Source organism: Chiloscyllium plagiosum, chromosome 3 (assembly GCF_004010195.1).
Source record: "Chiloscyllium plagiosum isolate BGI_BamShark_2017 chromosome 3, ASM401019v2, whole genome shotgun sequence".
In the NCBI taxonomy this organism is placed as follows: Eukaryota; Metazoa; Chordata; class Chondrichthyes; order Orectolobiformes; family Hemiscylliidae; genus Chiloscyllium; species Chiloscyllium plagiosum.
In genome coordinates, this window is record NC_057712.1 from 56,063,414 (window position 1) to 56,081,255 (window position 17,842).

General features: G+C 40.7%; 1 protein-coding gene across 1 annotated transcript in view; it reads right to left on the minus strand.

The window, feature by feature from the left end:
• mtmr9 (myotubularin related protein 9) overlaps window positions 1-17,293 on the minus strand; it is a 71,846-nt gene extending 54,553 nt beyond the window's left edge. The window contains exons 1-4 of the mRNA XM_043682436.1: window positions 17,021-17,293; window positions 14,030-14,138; window positions 7,379-7,504; window positions 2,943-3,116 (exon numbers count right to left, since the gene is read on the minus strand). Of these exons, the coding sequence (XP_043538371.1) occupies window positions 2,943-3,116; window positions 7,379-7,504; window positions 14,030-14,138; window positions 17,021-17,202 (591 nt within the window). The 5' untranslated portion in view covers window positions 17,203-17,293. The remainder of the gene's footprint in view (window positions 1-2,942; window positions 3,117-7,378; window positions 7,505-14,029; window positions 14,139-17,020) is intronic.
• Between the last annotated feature and the right edge of the window lie 549 nt (window positions 17,294-17,842).

A 17,842-nucleotide genomic window follows, 5' to 3' on the forward strand; every position in this document is an offset into this window, starting at 1 on the left:
CTTGGCCCATGTCCCTCGTCCCTTCAAGTACTTCTTATTCATGTACTTATCCAAATGTCTTGTCAATGTTGCAAACGTACCTGCATCCACCACCTCTGCTGAAAGTTCATTCCACACACAAACTATTGTCTGTGTAAAAAAAATGTGCCTCATTTCTTTTTCATCTTCCTCGCACCTTAAAAATGCCCCCAATCTTGAAATACCTCACGTGAGGGAAAAGTCACCTGCCATCACATTATCTAAACCCCTCATGATTTTATAAACCTCTATAAGGTCACCCTCAACTTCCTTCGCTCCAGTGAAAAAAGTCCCAACCTATCCAGCTCTCTCCATAACTCAAACCCTCCATTCCTGGCAATATTTTGGTAAATCTCTTGTGAACCCATTCTCTAACTGTCAATCAGATCCCATCATCCTTCCAAATTCCATTGAGGAGAGACCAACTCATTAACCACTTGTCACATGACAAGTGCTTCAGCCCCAACATCACTCTTCTAAACCTCCCCTGGAATTCCTCCAATGGCCAGTACACCTCTCCTTAGGTACGGGACCCTAAAACTGTTCAATATAGTTCAAATGCAGTCTGACCAGAGCCTTACATGACCTCAGTTGTATATCCCTGTTTTTATATTCCAGCCTTTTTGAAATGAATGCTAAATTGCATGTCAACCTTAAGAGAATCCTAAGTCCCTTTGAGATTCAGATTTCCAAAGCCTTTCCCAATTTCGAAAACAATCCATTCCTCTATTCTTCCTACCAAAGTGCATCACCTCACACTTTCCCACACTGTATTTTATCTGCCACTTCTTTGCCCACACTCCCAGCCTGTTCAAGTACTTCTGCAGCCTCTTTGCCTTAACATTAGACAAATAATTGAGTGTCATGTAATCTGCAAACTTAGCAACAATGCCCTCAGTTTTTTCATTCAGATCATTCATGTACAACATTAATTGGTGAGGTCTGAACTACACTAGTCACTGGCTGACATTCTGAAAAAGACCCCTTTACCCAATCTCTGGCCAGTGAGCCAATCTCTTTCCATGTACCTTGTCCCCAGCACCATGGGCTCTTATCTTATTTAGCAGCCTTGTGTGTGACATCTTGTCAAAGGTCTTCTTTATCCAATTTGCTTGTCACCTCCTCAAAGAATTCTAATAGATTTGTCAGGCATGACTTCAGGGTGGCACGGTGACTCAGTGGTTAGCAGGACTGCCTCACAGTACCAGGGACCTACATTCGATTCCAGCCTCGGGTTGTGTGGAACTTGCACATTCTCTCAGTGTCTGCGTGGGTTTTCTCTGGGTGCTCTGGTTTCCTTACATAGTCACAAAGATGTGCAGCTTAGGTGAACTGGCCATGCTAAATTGACTATGGTGCTCAGGGATGTGTAGGTTAGGTGCATTAGTCATGGGAAATGTAAGGTTATAGGGTAGGGGAATGCATCTGGATGGGATACTCTGGAGTGGTTTGGCATGGATGTATTGGGCCAAATGGCCCATTTCCACACTGCAGGGATTCTATGGACTTGCCCTTGACGAAGCCATGCTAACTCAGCCCTATTTTACCAAGGAGAAAGTGAGTCTGCAGATGCTGGAGATCAAAGTTGAAACTTTATTGCTGGAACAGCACAGCAGGTCAGGCAGCATCCAGGGAACAGGAGATTCGACGTTTCGGGCACAGGCCTATTTTACCAAGCACTTCCAAGTACTCTGCAATTTGATAATACTACATAATAATGGACTCAGATGAGAGATGATTCAATAGCCAGCAACTTTTTTGGGATGACTATAGCTAGTTTTTTTTTGTTGCCATTACTTCATAACATTTCAGTCGGTGCAATCCAAACTTCAGCCTGGAATTTGACGGAGAAGAAAAATTATGTAAAATCCTAATAATTTAAAGACATCACAGTGAACTGGTCTTCCCCATTCAGTAACCATGTGAACTATACAGCTGACATGAAAATAGATTTCCTTACCTCAGTAACATTAATATTGGTACTTATTTGGTTAAAAGCATCTTTATCACAATTTGTTATGCTAATCTCTGCTCATTTTTACAATGTCAAATCCTTCATTCATTCCCAATTTACTAGCTAACAATACAAAGTCATTAAACTGCTTATTTTTCACATATGGAAAATAACGATAATTTTATGAATGAAATCCTATTTATAGAGTCATCCAGCATGAAAATGCAGCTTTGTCAAAGTTACAAAAGAGGATGCAGCCTTCAGTTGCCATTTTTTGAATCCCTGATTTTAACTTTTAGGTGATATATCAGTGTGTAATAATATGGGAAAACTGGCCCACCTACTCTTCTGACATACTCCCATTGCTCCATTGCTCAACCATTAAATTTATATTCTCCAATAGGACTTTAGATACCTTTCCTTTGGCTAAACTGTTAAACAGAGCGCCAAGTTTCAAGTGGCATTAAAATCCATGACACTATACAAAGAAATATAGAGAGTTGACCCACTGTGCTGATCACATTCCCTCAGATTAGCTGTCCATTCATTTCAGTGAAATGAACCGTTGGATGTTGTTCCTGAACAACAGCTATCCAATAGTTACTACACATCAGAAGGATTCTATTGCATGACACACTTCTCGATGTTTGACAGCGGACTAATGAAGAATAGGAATGCCATGTTGCAGCTGTAAAGGACATTGGTGAGGCTACTTTTAGAATACTACATACAATTCTGATTGCTCTTCTACAGTATGTTGTTAAACTTGAGAAGGTACAGAAAAGATTTGCAAGGATGTTGCCGGGAATAGAGGGTTGGAGTTATAGGGAGAAGCTGAATACGCTGGAGCTTTTCTCCCTGAGGCATTGGAGGCTGAGGGTTGATCTTACAGAAATAAAACAAAATTAATAGTAAACTGGAGATTATCAGACTATCCTTTCCAAAATCGGCAATCATCTTTTATGCTTACCATTCCATTCTTTTTATGATAATAGCTGAGAACAGGAAAGCGACCACCTTGACGAAACGTAGCAACTTTTTTCAAAATCTCATCATCCGTTGACTTTGGCACCATGACAATAGGAGGATAGGAAGGGCAAACAGTGAAATCTTTGTTAACATAGCTCAGTCTCCATTCATCTGTCTGAGAGAAAAGCAAATATTGTTTGTATTCAAAATGCTTCCTTGCTGTTTAAACTTTACTTGTTACAAAAACTGCAGCTTTTAAAATATTCATGCCAACAGACCTTTATGACAACTTATGCCTTTGAGTAACTTATGTACCAGCCAGATTTCAGGGAATGCCCATATTTGCAATTGCAAAATTGAATGCATATCAAATATCATTTTTAGATTTCAAATTAATGTTATTAGGCCACTAAGGCCCAAAGGTCCAGGGTTTCCTCCCTAAATCTGAGGCTTTACCTTGCTTTGTTCCTCCAAGCCTATCCATCTGGGCAAGCTTTTGGTCAAATGCCACAGTAATAAGTTGTATCCCTTAAAGTAGAACTTTTGTTTGACACACTTGGCACTGTGTTTTTACAAAATGATAGAAAAATCCAAGCTGTCATTTGCTCCTATTCAAATTCCGTAAGAAAATTATTTTTAAAACCAGATATAAATAAGTACCGTACATACTCAAGTAATAGGCAATCTCATGTAAAGGTCGACCCCCTATTTTTGGCCAAATAATTTGGAATTCTCCATATATCTCATGTAAAAGTTGCCTCTAGTTCTTCACAGATAACAGATCAATATTTATGAGTCAGTGTGTTGGCTGTCACGTCCCGCTCCAGCTTTCCAGTCTGCCGGTTGTTTCACTCTTGTTCCAGTCCACTAGTTGTTATGTTCTGCTCCAGGTTTTCAGAATTACCATGATTCATTTTCTCCCTCCTTATTTGTTTAGAGATCAATTGCGCTTCTGCTAATGATAAGGTATGAATTTCAGCCCCTCAAAAACAGTATTCATGTAATAGTTGACCCCATAAATTTAACATTAAAAAGTAGTCAAAAAAATTTGACTATCACTCGAGTATATATGGTAAACAAAAATCAGCCAAGGCAAATTACCCTTCCAAAATAGAAGTTCTTTCTATCAAAAAGATTATTCGCATTTCAAATCAAATCAACGCTACATAACTTGATAATACATCAATTAATTTACCAACTTCATTTTTTTTTAAACCATTGTTTGGTCTATTTTCCTCTTTCCTTAATTTAACTGCAATTATTATAAATTGAATACTTTAAAATAAAGGAAATGGCCTTTATAACCTTATGCTTGCAATCACACCCAATAGCCAAATCACAAATTAGTTACAGAGTGGCACATTCACTCTGCTGGGTTTGTGTTGGCATTCCAAAGGAGCAATTTGCCTCATGCCACTCACCAAACTTCTCCCTGTTCATTTTTCCTTCAGATAATATTTCAATTTTCTTGAACCTCTCAAATGAATCAGCTGTCACCTTACACTGAGGCCGTGCATTTCGGATCCTAACAAAGAGGGCAGCACAGTGGTTAGCACTGCTGCCTCACAATGCCAGGGACCTGGGGTCAATTCCCTCAGGCGACTGTCTGTGTGGAGTATGCACATTCTTTTCGTGTCTGCATGGGTTTCCTCCAGGTGCTTCCGTTTCCTCCCACAATCCAAAGATGTGCAGGTCAGGTGAATTAGCCATGCTAAATTGCCCACAGTGTCGGGTGCATTAGTCAGGGGTAAAATATAGGGTTGGGGAATGGGTCTGGGTGGATTACTCTTCAGAGGGTCAGTGTGGACTTGTTGGGCTGAAGGGCCTGTTTCCTGTAGGGAATCTAATTTAATCTAATCAAGCTCATTGTGTAAAAACCTCATGCTTCTTTTTTTTTGTCAAATGCTAAATCTGAATCTGTCTCCTCTGGTTCTCAACCTTTCTACAGATAAAGAATTTTCTCCCAAAACCCTCTGTCAGACACCTCATGACTTTCATCACCTGCCAAATCAAAATCTTCCTTCAACCTTCAATTTTCCTAACAATCCTTACATTTCCAAATTATCTTCCTCACTGAAGTTCCTTTTTCCTGGAAACATTCTTGCACTACCTATTGCTCCCTATTCTTCCTGAGTTGAATTGTGGTACCCAGAACTGAACATAATACTCCAGTTGAGGCCAAACCAATGTTCAACACAACTTTAACGTAATGTCATTGTTTCTATACTCCACACACCATTAATAAATCCTTGGGATACTGCATGCTTTACAAACTTAGTTCTCAACTATCCTGCCATCTTCTGTTATTTATTCACATATGTACCCAGGTCCCTCCCTACCTGCACAGCCTTGAAAATAATATATTCAGAATTACACAGAATTATTTTATACTGCCCTTTCATGTTTTTCCTACAAACTCAAATAACTTCACACCTTAGTCCTTTAAAATTTATCTGCCACTTATGCATTTATTCCACCAACCTGTCTGCAGCCTTTTGAGGTTCTGTCCAATCTTTCTCACAATACTCAAAGTGAAAGACAGCTCATAAATTTTGAAATTATGCCCTGTTTAATTTCAGATATAGGTCATAAATGCATATATCAAAAAGCAAAAAGTCTCAACACTGATCCCTGAAGAACTTTATGCTTGCCCAAAAACATCCATTACCTCCCTCCCTTTGTTTCCTGCATCAATGTTGCTAATGTTTCTTTTATTCCACAAGTTTAACTTCACTCATATGTCTGTAATGCAGCACTTTGATTAAAAGTCCTTCAGAATTGTACATAATCCACATCAACATCTCAAAATTCCAGCAATTCAGTTAAACACAATTTGCCCTCAACAAACCATGCTGACTTTTCTTAATTTACATTTGCCCAAGTGATTATTAATTTCATCTCAAATTATTGTTTGGAGAAGCTTTCCCAGCACTAAAGTTAAACTGACTGCCCCATAGTTTGGGGCCTTATCTTAATGCCTCTTATTGAACAAGGGTTAACATTTGCATTCTCCAGTCCTGTGGCACCAAAGTTGAAGGAAGACCGGAAAATTATGGCGAGTGTCTCTGCAATTTCCACTCTTATTACCCTCAGTCTCCTTGGATGCAATGCATCCAATCCCTGTGTTCATCAACTTTAAGTGATGATGAGGAGATACCAGAGTTTAACTGGAGATGCACGAGGTCAAAAATCAAACTACATCAGGTTATAGTCCTACAGGTTTGTTTGAAATTGCAAGCTTTCAGAGCTCAGCTCCTACGACGCCGAAGGAAAGAGCTGAACTCCAAAAGCATGCAATGCCAAATAAACCTGTTGGACTATAACCTGGTGTAGTTTGATTTTTAACCTTATCAACTTCCAGTCTATCCAATAACTTCCAGTTTAATCAATTTTAAACTTTAAGAATGTGAATTATCTCCTCTTTTATCATGATCTGCTTAGCATTTTCTCCTTGCTAATTGAGGTTTCAAAGTATTAATTTAATACTTTAGCAGTTTCTACTGTCTTCACATATAAAACCCCATTTGATTTCTAATTCCCATTGCTCGGTGAAAATATTTATCATGAATCATGTTCACGTCTATGACTTCCATAATCAAGTTACCTTTTTGGTCTCTAATTCATAGTCAGAGAATCCCTACAGTGCAGATAGAGGTCAATCGGCCTCATTGAGAAGAGCATCCCACCCTATTTCCATAATTCCGCATTTACCATGGCTAATCCACCCAGCCTGCACACTCCTGGTCACTACGGGTTAATTTAGCATGGCCAATCCACCTAAACTGCACATCTGTGGACCAGAAACCAGAGCACCTGGTGGAAACCCACGCAGACACAGAATGAACAAAATCCACACAGGAATTGAACCCGGGTCCCTGGTGCTGTGAGATAGCAGTACTAACCACTGTGCCGCCATACCGCCAAGCCAATTCAATACCTCATTTCAATTGCAAAATACTGCAGGATTTTACTTGGTAATACCTGCTAGTACTCCGTTCATGTCTACTTTTTTGCTTTCCTAATTTCTTTTTTTCATTTCACCCCTGTACTTTCAATACTCCTTTAGGTTTTCTTCAAGACTGAATTCTTGGAATCTAATAAATGTTTTTTGTTCCTGGTCTGACAATGTATATTTTCTGACATTTGCACAAGTCTAAGTTTGAGTTCAACTCCTGTTTCAGAAATAACACCCTCTCTCTTGTTTGGCTTGCTACATACTGAAAAAATATACTGCCCCGAATGAATTAGAAATTCTGTATCCTGAGTGCAATTAACACTAATTTACCTCAGTTGTTACAAAGATGGTTGAAATTCCAGACTATTACTCCTTTTTTTTCCAAGTTGCTTATACGTTTGCCAAAATAGCCAGAATTCAAAACCATACCAGTAGTTGGAACAAATTTCGACACACTTGCAAATAGTTAAAATTAGACTCACCGACACAGAAAGCAAAGTAAACTCATGCTCAGGAAGGAAGGAGTGCCATCCATCTTCCAAGACCTCAAACATAGGTCGATAAAAGAAAGGATACATCAATGTGGTAGAATCCAAAGTAGATAAGGCCTGAACAAGGTAAAACAAATAAAGCATGATCACTTCCAAGATTATTCAGTCCCATTATCACAGCAAACTTATAGGCCAAGTTATTTTTTTAAAAAGTCTTCATTTCCCCTGAAAAATCATCAAATCTTCCTGTTGTAATATGGTACCAACGGCTACCTTCATCATACTGAAAATGCAGCAAACTTGTACATGCATACAATCAGCCACAAGATAACCATTAGGAAAAAAGTCTGAGTGACTATTTCTTTTGAGTCATTTGCAGTATCCAACACCCCAAATGGAACACTGATAAGTTTAATGTCTTAACAAAAGGTGTGCACGTCAAATATTGCAGCTTTGTTAGTACTGGAGTACCAGCATGAGTCTAAGCCCAAGTCCTTAAATGTAACATGATGCAACAACATTGCTTGATAATAAGGAAGTGTTCTCCTAACCAAGCGAGACTGTTAAAATAATAGTACAGATGTAATGATTTCTGCTGATGCTTCAATAACCAAAGCTATTCTTGTAATCTTTTGCAGGCACTGCTAACCCATTAAAAATACAGCAAAACCAAGTTCTATTGAGCTCCAAGTTGAGGCAATATTAAGGAAATCAAGTTTACCAATATTAAACAGATTATCTACATGAGCAAGCAGGACAAGTTTTGATACTGTCCAACACAAATAAACAACCTATAAAATTCATGAAACCTATTCAACAATGTGTTCTTAATGAAGCATGCCATAATTTCCGGAGTGTTATGTTCGATACACCATACATCAGTTACTTAGATACATCACCCTCAAATGAGTAGGAAATTTACTCACACAGGAAATATGAACACAAAGCTTATGAACTTTCCACAGTGAGCATGTATCTTCCAAAACTCAATTTAGGAAAAAATAAATTAGGACACTTCATTATCTTAAAAGGCGGCCCGAACACAGAAGGTGACTTGCACACCAGCTAACAATTGGAGACCAAACTGGTTAAAGCTTTACAGTAGACTTGTGGTGATTATAAAATCCAGACACACTTTGAAACTGTCTCATCAAATGAAGTAGTTAAGTCCACGCACAAAACTGGAAATTCTTGATAGCATGAACCAATCCTTAAAGGATTTACTGTATATACTCCTGTATAGATCGATCTCATGTACAAGTCAACCCCTTATTTTTGACCAAAAAATCTTGTATTTTCCATATATCTCATGTATAAGTTGACTCTAGTTCTTCACAGTTACAGATAAACATTTATGAGTCAGTGTGCCTGGCCGTTGCACTCCGCTCTGGCTTTCTAATCTGCGGGCCGTACCGCTCCGTTCTGGGTCTTCCAGTCTGCCGGCCGTCAGGATTACTGAATGATACGACAGTATAGGGTGACCGCCGTATCTGCAGAGTTGGTTTCAGTTAACTGCTGCCTGAACATATTACAGGAAACGTTCTAGAACCAGGGACTGGGAGCTGCTAGGAAGGTAACTTTCCCATTTTACATATTTTGTAGATGAATATTCATCCCTTCAAAAACAATACATCGTGTATACGTTGTCCCTCTAATTTCAGGTTTAAAAAACCGTCTTCAAAACTCCACCTATACACGGTAGAATAAGCTGTCAAAGTAATTACACTAGGTGGCGATCTGTTCTGAAAAATGGGCAAACAATGCACCTATCATTTAATCAAGTCAGAATAGTATTTAATATTGAAAGAAAGCAATCTGTATTCATGGTCCACCATGCTTGTCCATCAGTACAATCATCCCTGTGAAGTGACTGAAGTTTATTTTCCTCTCAGCTTCAAATCAATATATGGAAGCAATATTGATTTTCTTTCCTAAAGAAAATTGAATGTATCTTGCATGAATTTCTATAAGCAGAGATAACTTAGCAGGAAATGTTCACCAAAATTTTAATTTATGAATGTTGTTCTTTTGCAAATGCACCCGACATCCAATTTTGCGACGGCTGTGCATGAAAGGCACATGGTTTACTTTATAAATAGCAAGGGTTGCAAGCAACTGTATAGTTGACAGTAGTTAAAAGTTAAAAGGATACCGTCCACAATTATTCTGTATTTTACACTGTTCTTCAGTCTCTCCATATTTGTTCCCAAATCCGAGCACCACTGCCAACATCGTGAGTCCTTCTATTAGTACATTATCCAAACTGATTAATTAAAACTAAATTAAACTACACAGGATGAGGCTTGGTCCAGCTCTCATCTGGTTAAAAAGATAAATTTCTAGCTTTTCATGGATTCCTTACAGAGCAGAAAGAGGCCATTTAGCCCATCGAGTTTACACCCAAACTCTAAAGAGGATGCCAACTGGGCCCACCCCCACCCCATAATCCCACATCAGATTTTTACCATGGCCAGCCCACCTAAACTGCATATCTTCAAGGCAATTTTTAGATTGGCCAATCAACCCAACTTGACATCTTTTGACTGAGGGAAGAAACCAGAGCACCTGGAGTTAACCCACGCAGTGAGCATGTGCAAACTCCACACAGTATCCCAAGACTGGAAGTGAATGCCGGTCCTTAACGCTGCAAGACAGCAGTGCTAACCTATAAGCCAACATGCTGCCCTTCTCTAGTTATCTTCTAGATATTCTTTAACTAACATCTTTAGAAGGATTTTATTTTAACAAGTAAAAAACAGCAAGTTATGAAATCTTCATTAATTGATTTTTCACTGATCAAGAACTGCCCACTAAATTTAACAGATGTGACAAATTTCAATTCTTCCTGAATACGAGAATGGCAAATGCAATTCTGTTTTAGAGTCATTGGGATGTACAGCATGGAAACAGACCCTTCGGTCCAACTTGTCCATACCAACCAGATACCCCACTCTAGTCCCACCTGCCAGCACCTGGCCCATATCCCTCCAAACCCTTCCTATTCATATACCCATCCAGATGCCTTTGAAAATGTTGCAGCCTTCACCACTTCCTCTGGCAGCTCAGTTCATACACATGGAAGTTTCTCTCTCACAGTTTCTTCAAAACCATCTCCAAACCCAACAATTTACACCACACAGAAAGACAAGGCAGCAACTACAAGGGAACACGTGAATTGGACATACATTATTCTTCCATCAATGCTGGTTCAATACGCTGGAAATTCCTGTCTAATCACAATGGAAGTTCCTTCAGATCACCACCATCTTGAATCATTAAGGTTAGATAAGAGCGGGATGTCAAGTAGGGGCTGATGGGAAGGCAAATCACTGACTTAAAAACTTACCTCATGAATAGGCGGAGCATACACTGAGCAGGAGCAGACACAGGAGTGCTGAATAAGTGAAGTCATCTATGTGGGTGGTTGTGTTACCCGAAACACTACTTAGGTAGTGTGTTCCAACCATCCTCCTCCTCCTCCTCTAACCCAAAAAAAACACTATGCACCGGATTGGTAAGATAACTAGTTTTTTTTTTATTATGTATTTTTATACAGCCTCTTTTCTAATTCAAAACAGTGGTTGATGACAGTTAGGGCAGTTGAACGTTCCTCCTGCAGAATGTGGGAGGCAAGATTCACCGCTAGTGTCCTGCTGACTTCCTCTGCAGGAAGAGCAGCCAACATCACCTCCTCAAAAAACGCGCTATGGAACTTCAGCTGGAGCTACATGAACTTCAGATCATTCGGGAGGCAGAGGGAATTATTCAGAGGAGTTACAGGGAGGTAGTCACACCTCAGGTGCAAGAAAGAGGCAGATGGGTTCCAGTCAGGGGACAGAAAGGGAACCGGCAGGCAGCGCAGGGAACCCCTGTGGCCGTTCCCCTCAATAACAAATATATTGTTGTGGGCATTGGGGGATGACTTACCGGGGTAACCCATGGGGTGCAGGTCTCTGGCACAGAGTCTGTCCCTGTTGCTCAGAAGGGAAAGGGGGAGATGAGCAGAGGATTAGACATTGGGGACTCCGTAGTTAGGGGGACAGACAGGAGGTTCTGTGGGAACAAGAGTCTCTCACGGTTGGTGTGCTGCCTCCCAGGTGCCAGGGTTCATGATGTCTTGGACTGTGTTTTTGGAATGCTTGAGGGGAGGGGGAGCAGCCCCATGTCGTGGTCCACATAGGCACCAACGACCTAAGTAGGAAAAAGGATGTGGGTTTAAGGCAGAAATTCAGGGAGCTAGGGTGGAAGCTTAGTGCTAGAACAAACAGAGTTCTTGAGAGTTGAGAGTTACAGGTTATCCAGGAAAGACCTGAAGAGACAGCTAAGAGGAGCCAGGAGGGGACATGAGAAGTCGTTGGCAGACAGGATCAAGGAAAACCATAAAGCTTTCCATAGGTATATCAGGAATAAAAGAATGACTAGAAAAAGATTAGGGCCAATCAAGGATAGTAGTGGGAAGTTGTGCTTGGAGTCAGAGGACATAAGGGAAGTGCTAAATGAATATTTGTCATCAGTATTCACACCGGAAAAAATCAATGTTGCCAAGGAGAATACTAAGATACAGACTACTAGACTGGGCGGGCTTGAGTTTCACAAGGAGGAGGTGTTATCTATTTTCACACTTTCCAAACTTGCTAAATCCCCCGGGCTGGATGGGATTTATCGTAGGATTCTCTGGGAAACCAGGGAGGAGATTGTAGAGCCTTTGGCTTTGATCTTTATGTCATCATTGTCTATAGGAATATAAGACTGGAGGATAGCAAATGTTATCCCTTTGTTCACAAGGGGGAGTACAGACATCCCTGGTAATTATAGACCACCGAGCCTTACTTCGGTTGTGGGTAAAGCATTGGAAAAGGTTATAAGAGATAGGATTTATAATCATCTCGGGAGGAATAAGTTGATTAGAGACAGTCAACATGGTTTTGTGAAGGGTAGGTCATGCCTCACAAACTTTATAGAGTTCTTTGATATGGTGACCAAGCAAATAGATGAGGATAAAGCAGTTGATGTGGTCTATATGGATTTCAGTACAGCATTTGATAAGGTTCCCACGGTAGGCTATCGCAAAAAATACGGAGGCATAGGATTAAGGGTGATTTAGCGGTTTGGATCAGAAATTGGCTAGCTGAAAGAAGACAGAGGGTGGTGGTTGATGGGAAATGTTCATCCTGGAGTTCAGGTACTAGTGATGTACCGCAAGGATCTATTTTGGGGCCACTGCTGTTGTCATTTTTGTACATGAACTAGATGAAGGCATAGAAGGATGGATTAGTAAATTTGCGGGTGACACTAAGGTCGATTGAGTTGTCGATAGTGCTGAAGGATGTTGCAGGTTACAGAGGGACATAGATAAGCTGAAGAGCTAGGCTCAGAGGTGGCAAATGGAGTTTAATCTGGAAAAGTGTGAAGCAATTAATTTTGGAAAGAGCAACAGGAATAAAGAGTACTGGCTAATGGTAAGATTCTTGGTAGTGTAGATGAGCAGAGAGATATCACGTCCATTTATACAGATCCCTGAAAACTGTCACCCAGGTTGATAAAGTTGTTAAGGCATGCAGCATGTCAGCTTTAACTGGTAGAGGGATTGAGTTTCAGAACCATGAGGTCATGCTGCAGCTGTACAAAACTCTGGTGCGGCCAGACTTGGGAGTATTGCGTACAGTTCTGGTCGCTGCATTATAGGAAGGATGTGGAAACTTTAGAAAGGGTTCAGAGGTGATTTACTAGGATGTTGCCTGGTACGGAGGGAAGGTCTTATGAGGAAAGGCTGAGGGACTTGAAGCTGTATTCATTAGAGAGAAGGAGATTGACAGGTACTTAAATGAGACATACAAGATAATCAGAGGGTTAGATAGGGTGGAGAGTGAGAGCCTTTTTCCTCGGATGGTGATGGCCAGCAGGGGACATAGTTTTAAATTGAGGGGTAATAGCTATAGGACAGATGTCAGAGGCAGTTTCTTTACTCAGAGTAGGAGGAGTGTGGAATGCACTGCCTGCAACAGTAGTAGACTCGCCCACTTTAAGGATATTGGATAAACATATGAATGAAAATGGAATAGTGTAGGATAGATAGGCTTCAGACTGGTTTCAAAGGTCGGCGCAACCTTGAGGGCCGAAGGGCCTGTACTGCGCTGTAATGTTCTATGTTCTATCATGCACGATCATCTTATAATGACTAACAGCAGAGAAAACAGCTGGAAAAGAGTAGGATTACACAATGAGCTGTGTGATAGGATTGAATAAGTACCTTCAACACTATACAAAAAAAAAATTAAAAAAGTTAAAGTTCGAGAGTTTATTATTGGTTCACTGAATTTGAACCCAGATTTGAAAGTCATAATTATCTCCACAAGCTGTAACAATTCAACAGAAACAAGTTTCAGCATCTCAATAAATTTTCTGATGTGTTCAAAATAAACTTGGACTATCCATTATAATTATTATTACCCAGAAAGCCAAATCAAAGCTACAGCAAGGGTGTGTGAAGTTAGAACAGAAGCAATTTACGGCCAAAAAAAAAAATATTCATTCACCTTGTATCTAATCTATTCCACATCTGATCCTCAGTACTAAATCAAATGTTTTCCAAAACCAATCTATAATAACTTGGAAAACGACTGATCAAGAAAAAAATCTCACCTCAATTGAGCTTGCGATATTTAAACATTCTTCCATGCCAGGAATGTCCAAGTGAATGATACGCAGATCCTTACATTTAATTGTAATTGTACCCAATGTTCCCACAAACCTGGAATTAAAGAATTACAATATATTTAACAATAGTGGTATTTATGCCTAAGTTTTAAATATTTTCTGCACTTTCGAGAAATGGCTTTTTTAGTGTTAATGCCTCCTCTTGCCTAGAATTAAAGACTGCTTCAGTCAGGTTTATCAAGAACTAATGTTCATCGCACAATAGTGACCAAAAGGAGTTTGTATTGTGTACAATAGGATGGGTCCTGTTGCTGAGTTCTCTTCAAAGATGGAATATTTCACTGTCAGATGGTGTTTAACACTGCAGAGACAGAGCTTAAGTTATTTTTAATTGTTCAGTCCTGAGATGCAGCATTTCCTGCAAATTGACAAGTTAGGCTAGCAGTTACTTTTTTTGCAATAACTCAAATGAAGAGAATTATGGTTTATTTTCTCCTTCTCTAATAACTGATTGCCCAAAGCTGCTTTCATAATATCATGGTTTAAATTAAGATTCAGAAAGATTGGGATTTAGGCTGCTAAATTATTTCTTTTATTTTGGAGACAAATTTACTGATCCAAGAAAGAGACCTATGGGTCTGCCACCAAAAGAGACTTGTGGAACATCTGGGGAGTAGATCTCAAGGTAACACTTATTGAAATGCATTTGCGTAAATTTCAAGATTAGTCATTCATAAGGTGAAGAATCCTTCTGATCATTGCAAATTGCTGAGCCCTCCTCCATAGACTATGTTGGTGTAGTATTGCTTTGCAAACTGACTTTTTTTTTTGAAAAGTATAATTAACTAGGTGACATTTCATGACATAGCTCACGTGGGAAGTTTAAAAAGGGTGCCTTGTCCAGCAACCATCTGCACTGAATGTACCTTGCAACTCTCTTTGCTTAGAGTTTTCTATGCTATTACTCAATTTCAGCCTCAATGATCTTTGCAAACTCTTGGTCACTTCTATTGTCCCCATTTCTTTCTACAGGTGTTATGCTTTCAAATTAATCTACATAAACTTAGTAATACTACATAAAAGCAAGAACTATGGAAGCTGGAAATGAACAAAAAACAGAAATTACTGGAGAAACTCAGGTCTGGCAGCATCTGAGGAGAGATTGCAGAGTTGAAACTTTATTGCTGGAACAGCACAGCAGGTCAGGCAGCATCCAGGGAACAGGAGATTCGACGCTTCGGGCACAGGCCCTTCTTCAGGAAAGTGTCACACACAGACCAGCACATTCTCATTTTGGTTTAAGGTAGAACATAAGAAATAGTCAGAGTTGAGAGTGTGTTGCTGGAAAAGCACAGCAGGTCAGGCAGCATCCGAGGAGCAGGGAAATCGACGTTTCGGGGCCGGAGCCCTTCATCAGGAATCAGAAATAAGAAATAGTCAGTTCAGCCCTTCAAGCCTGTCCCACCTTTCTAAAAGGTCAGAAGTCACATGACACCAGGTTATAGTCCAACAGGTTTATTTGAAATCACAAGTTTTTGGAGCACTGCTCCTTCGTCAGGTGAAGTCAAGTTCAAGAGATTGCAGAGTCAGGTTTTGAGTCCAGTGACCTTTCATCAGACAAGTGACAGTTTAACAACTTTAGGAAGTAATGACTAAAGAGAAATGGAAACAAAGTCAATTGAAATACAGCTCCCACTGTTTCTAGCAGCCATGTTGATGTGAACACCATTTATCTACAGATGGCAAAATCAAAAAGCAAAGTAACTTCCACTGATATAAAACAGGATTTTCTAAATTATTTTAACAAATTGCACCTACAATCACATCACTCTTAATCCCAATTTGAGCAGTTCCAATCAGCTGTTTACACCTTCTTAAGTTCCCTTTTAAATTGGCAAATATTTATTGAACTTCTAGAAGTTGACAATGGATTTAATTAATCTCATAGTTGACAACTATCGCAATTTTGCTTGATATAGGCAGCAGGTGAGGATTAATGAACGTGAAGGGAGTGAATCATCTGCCGGTGAAGATAAACAAATCAAATTCCTCCCACAGTCCAAAGATCTCCAACATAGGCGGATTGGCCATGCTAAGTTGTCCAGGGATGTGCAGGCTAAGTGGATTAGCCATGGGAAATGCAGGGTTATATAGAAAGGATGGGTCTAGTTGGGATGCTGTTTGGAGGGTCGGTGTGGTCTCGATGGGCTGAACAATATGCTTCCAGAGTATAGGGATTCTATGATTCCCACTCTTAAATGTGCATAGTTCAAACAAAAGACAAATGCGTGCAAGTATTGTGAGAGACTTTTTGAAAGTCGCTTAACCGCAAAAACAACCTGCACTGGCAGATTCCTGGTCAATAGTCAAAAAACAGGACATTACAGTTGAAGGAGACACAGGAGTTACATTTCCATTGGAGCTGATAGAGCAAAGCTGAATGTTAGTAACAAGGGTGAAACCTCTAGAAAAACCCAAGGAAATGGGACGAGCGTCTAAACTGATCCAAAGAACTGGACATGGGGATACAGTCATAGTGATGTACAGCATGGAAACAGACCCTTCGGTCCAACTTGTCCATACCAACCAGACATCCCACTCTAGTCCCACCAGCCAGCACTTGGCTCATATCCCTCCAAACCCTTCCTATCCAGATGCCTTTTAAAATGTTGTAATTGTACCAGCCTCCACCACTTCCTCTGGCAGCTCTGGCAGCTCAGTTCATACATGCACCACCCTCTGCGTGAAAAAGTTGCTCTCTTTTATATCTTTCCCCATCACCCTAAACATTTGCCTTCTAGTTTAACTGACTTAATAATTTATTTATAAGCTATAAATGTCTGTGGGTTCGTCGTCAAATCTGTTGAGACATAAACCGTACAAATGAGGTGACGTCCGTGTGTTCGGGGTGAGGTCCGGTTGCTTCCCTCCCTCACAGCCTCCGCTGCTCGGAGCCCGAGCTCCAGGCTCACTCACCTTTTCTCGATGGCGTCGATGTTGCTGTGTAGCAGCCAGAGCTCCTCACTGTTATCCTGGCGGGAGGAGAGGATCAGGTGGTGCCCGGTCAGACACAGAGTGCCCTCCACCCGTGGCAGGAAAGGCCGGTGAAGGACCACATTGTCCACCCGCGGAGTCTTAATCAGTTCCGCGAACTCCATCGTCCTCCCTCCCAGAAATCGCAGCGCCCGGACTAGAATAACCCGCGGACCAACTACCCGGCGGAAGTGTCTGGCCCCCGAACAACTGCTTCCCGAGTCATGGTTCCGGTCAGAATTCTCTAATTGATTGACGTTTCTGCTTCACTGAGAGCTGGGTCAGCAATGGGTTTGGTTAGAAGGACTGAGACTGGTTATAATTCGGCCTGCGGCAATCTGCCGAACACCTTCTACATCACTCTCTCCCTCATCCTTATACCCACCACAGAAAACACACAAAGTGTTCGAGAAAATGGGCAGTCTGGTCGCAGTAACAGACCGCCGTGGACACCCAGGTCCAGCACGTTCAGTGTTTGTCAAGTATTGGCATGGATTACACTCCATTGCTCTATCCATTGGTACTCAGCATCAATTGCAAGGTAATATGGGGGATGTGGAAACTTGTCCTCCCTCCAAGTGGCCCTTCCTCTCAGGGAGACAGGCTGGTGCCAGCAGGTATCAAGAGGTAGAGAAACCACACACATGACCCCCAACGAAATTTCTGCTCAGGACAGCTCAGAGATGAATGGTCTTCCCAGTCTGCTCATCTCTAATCAAAGTCTGCAACTGTCTGATTTGAGGAAGATTAACCTGCATCTTGGCA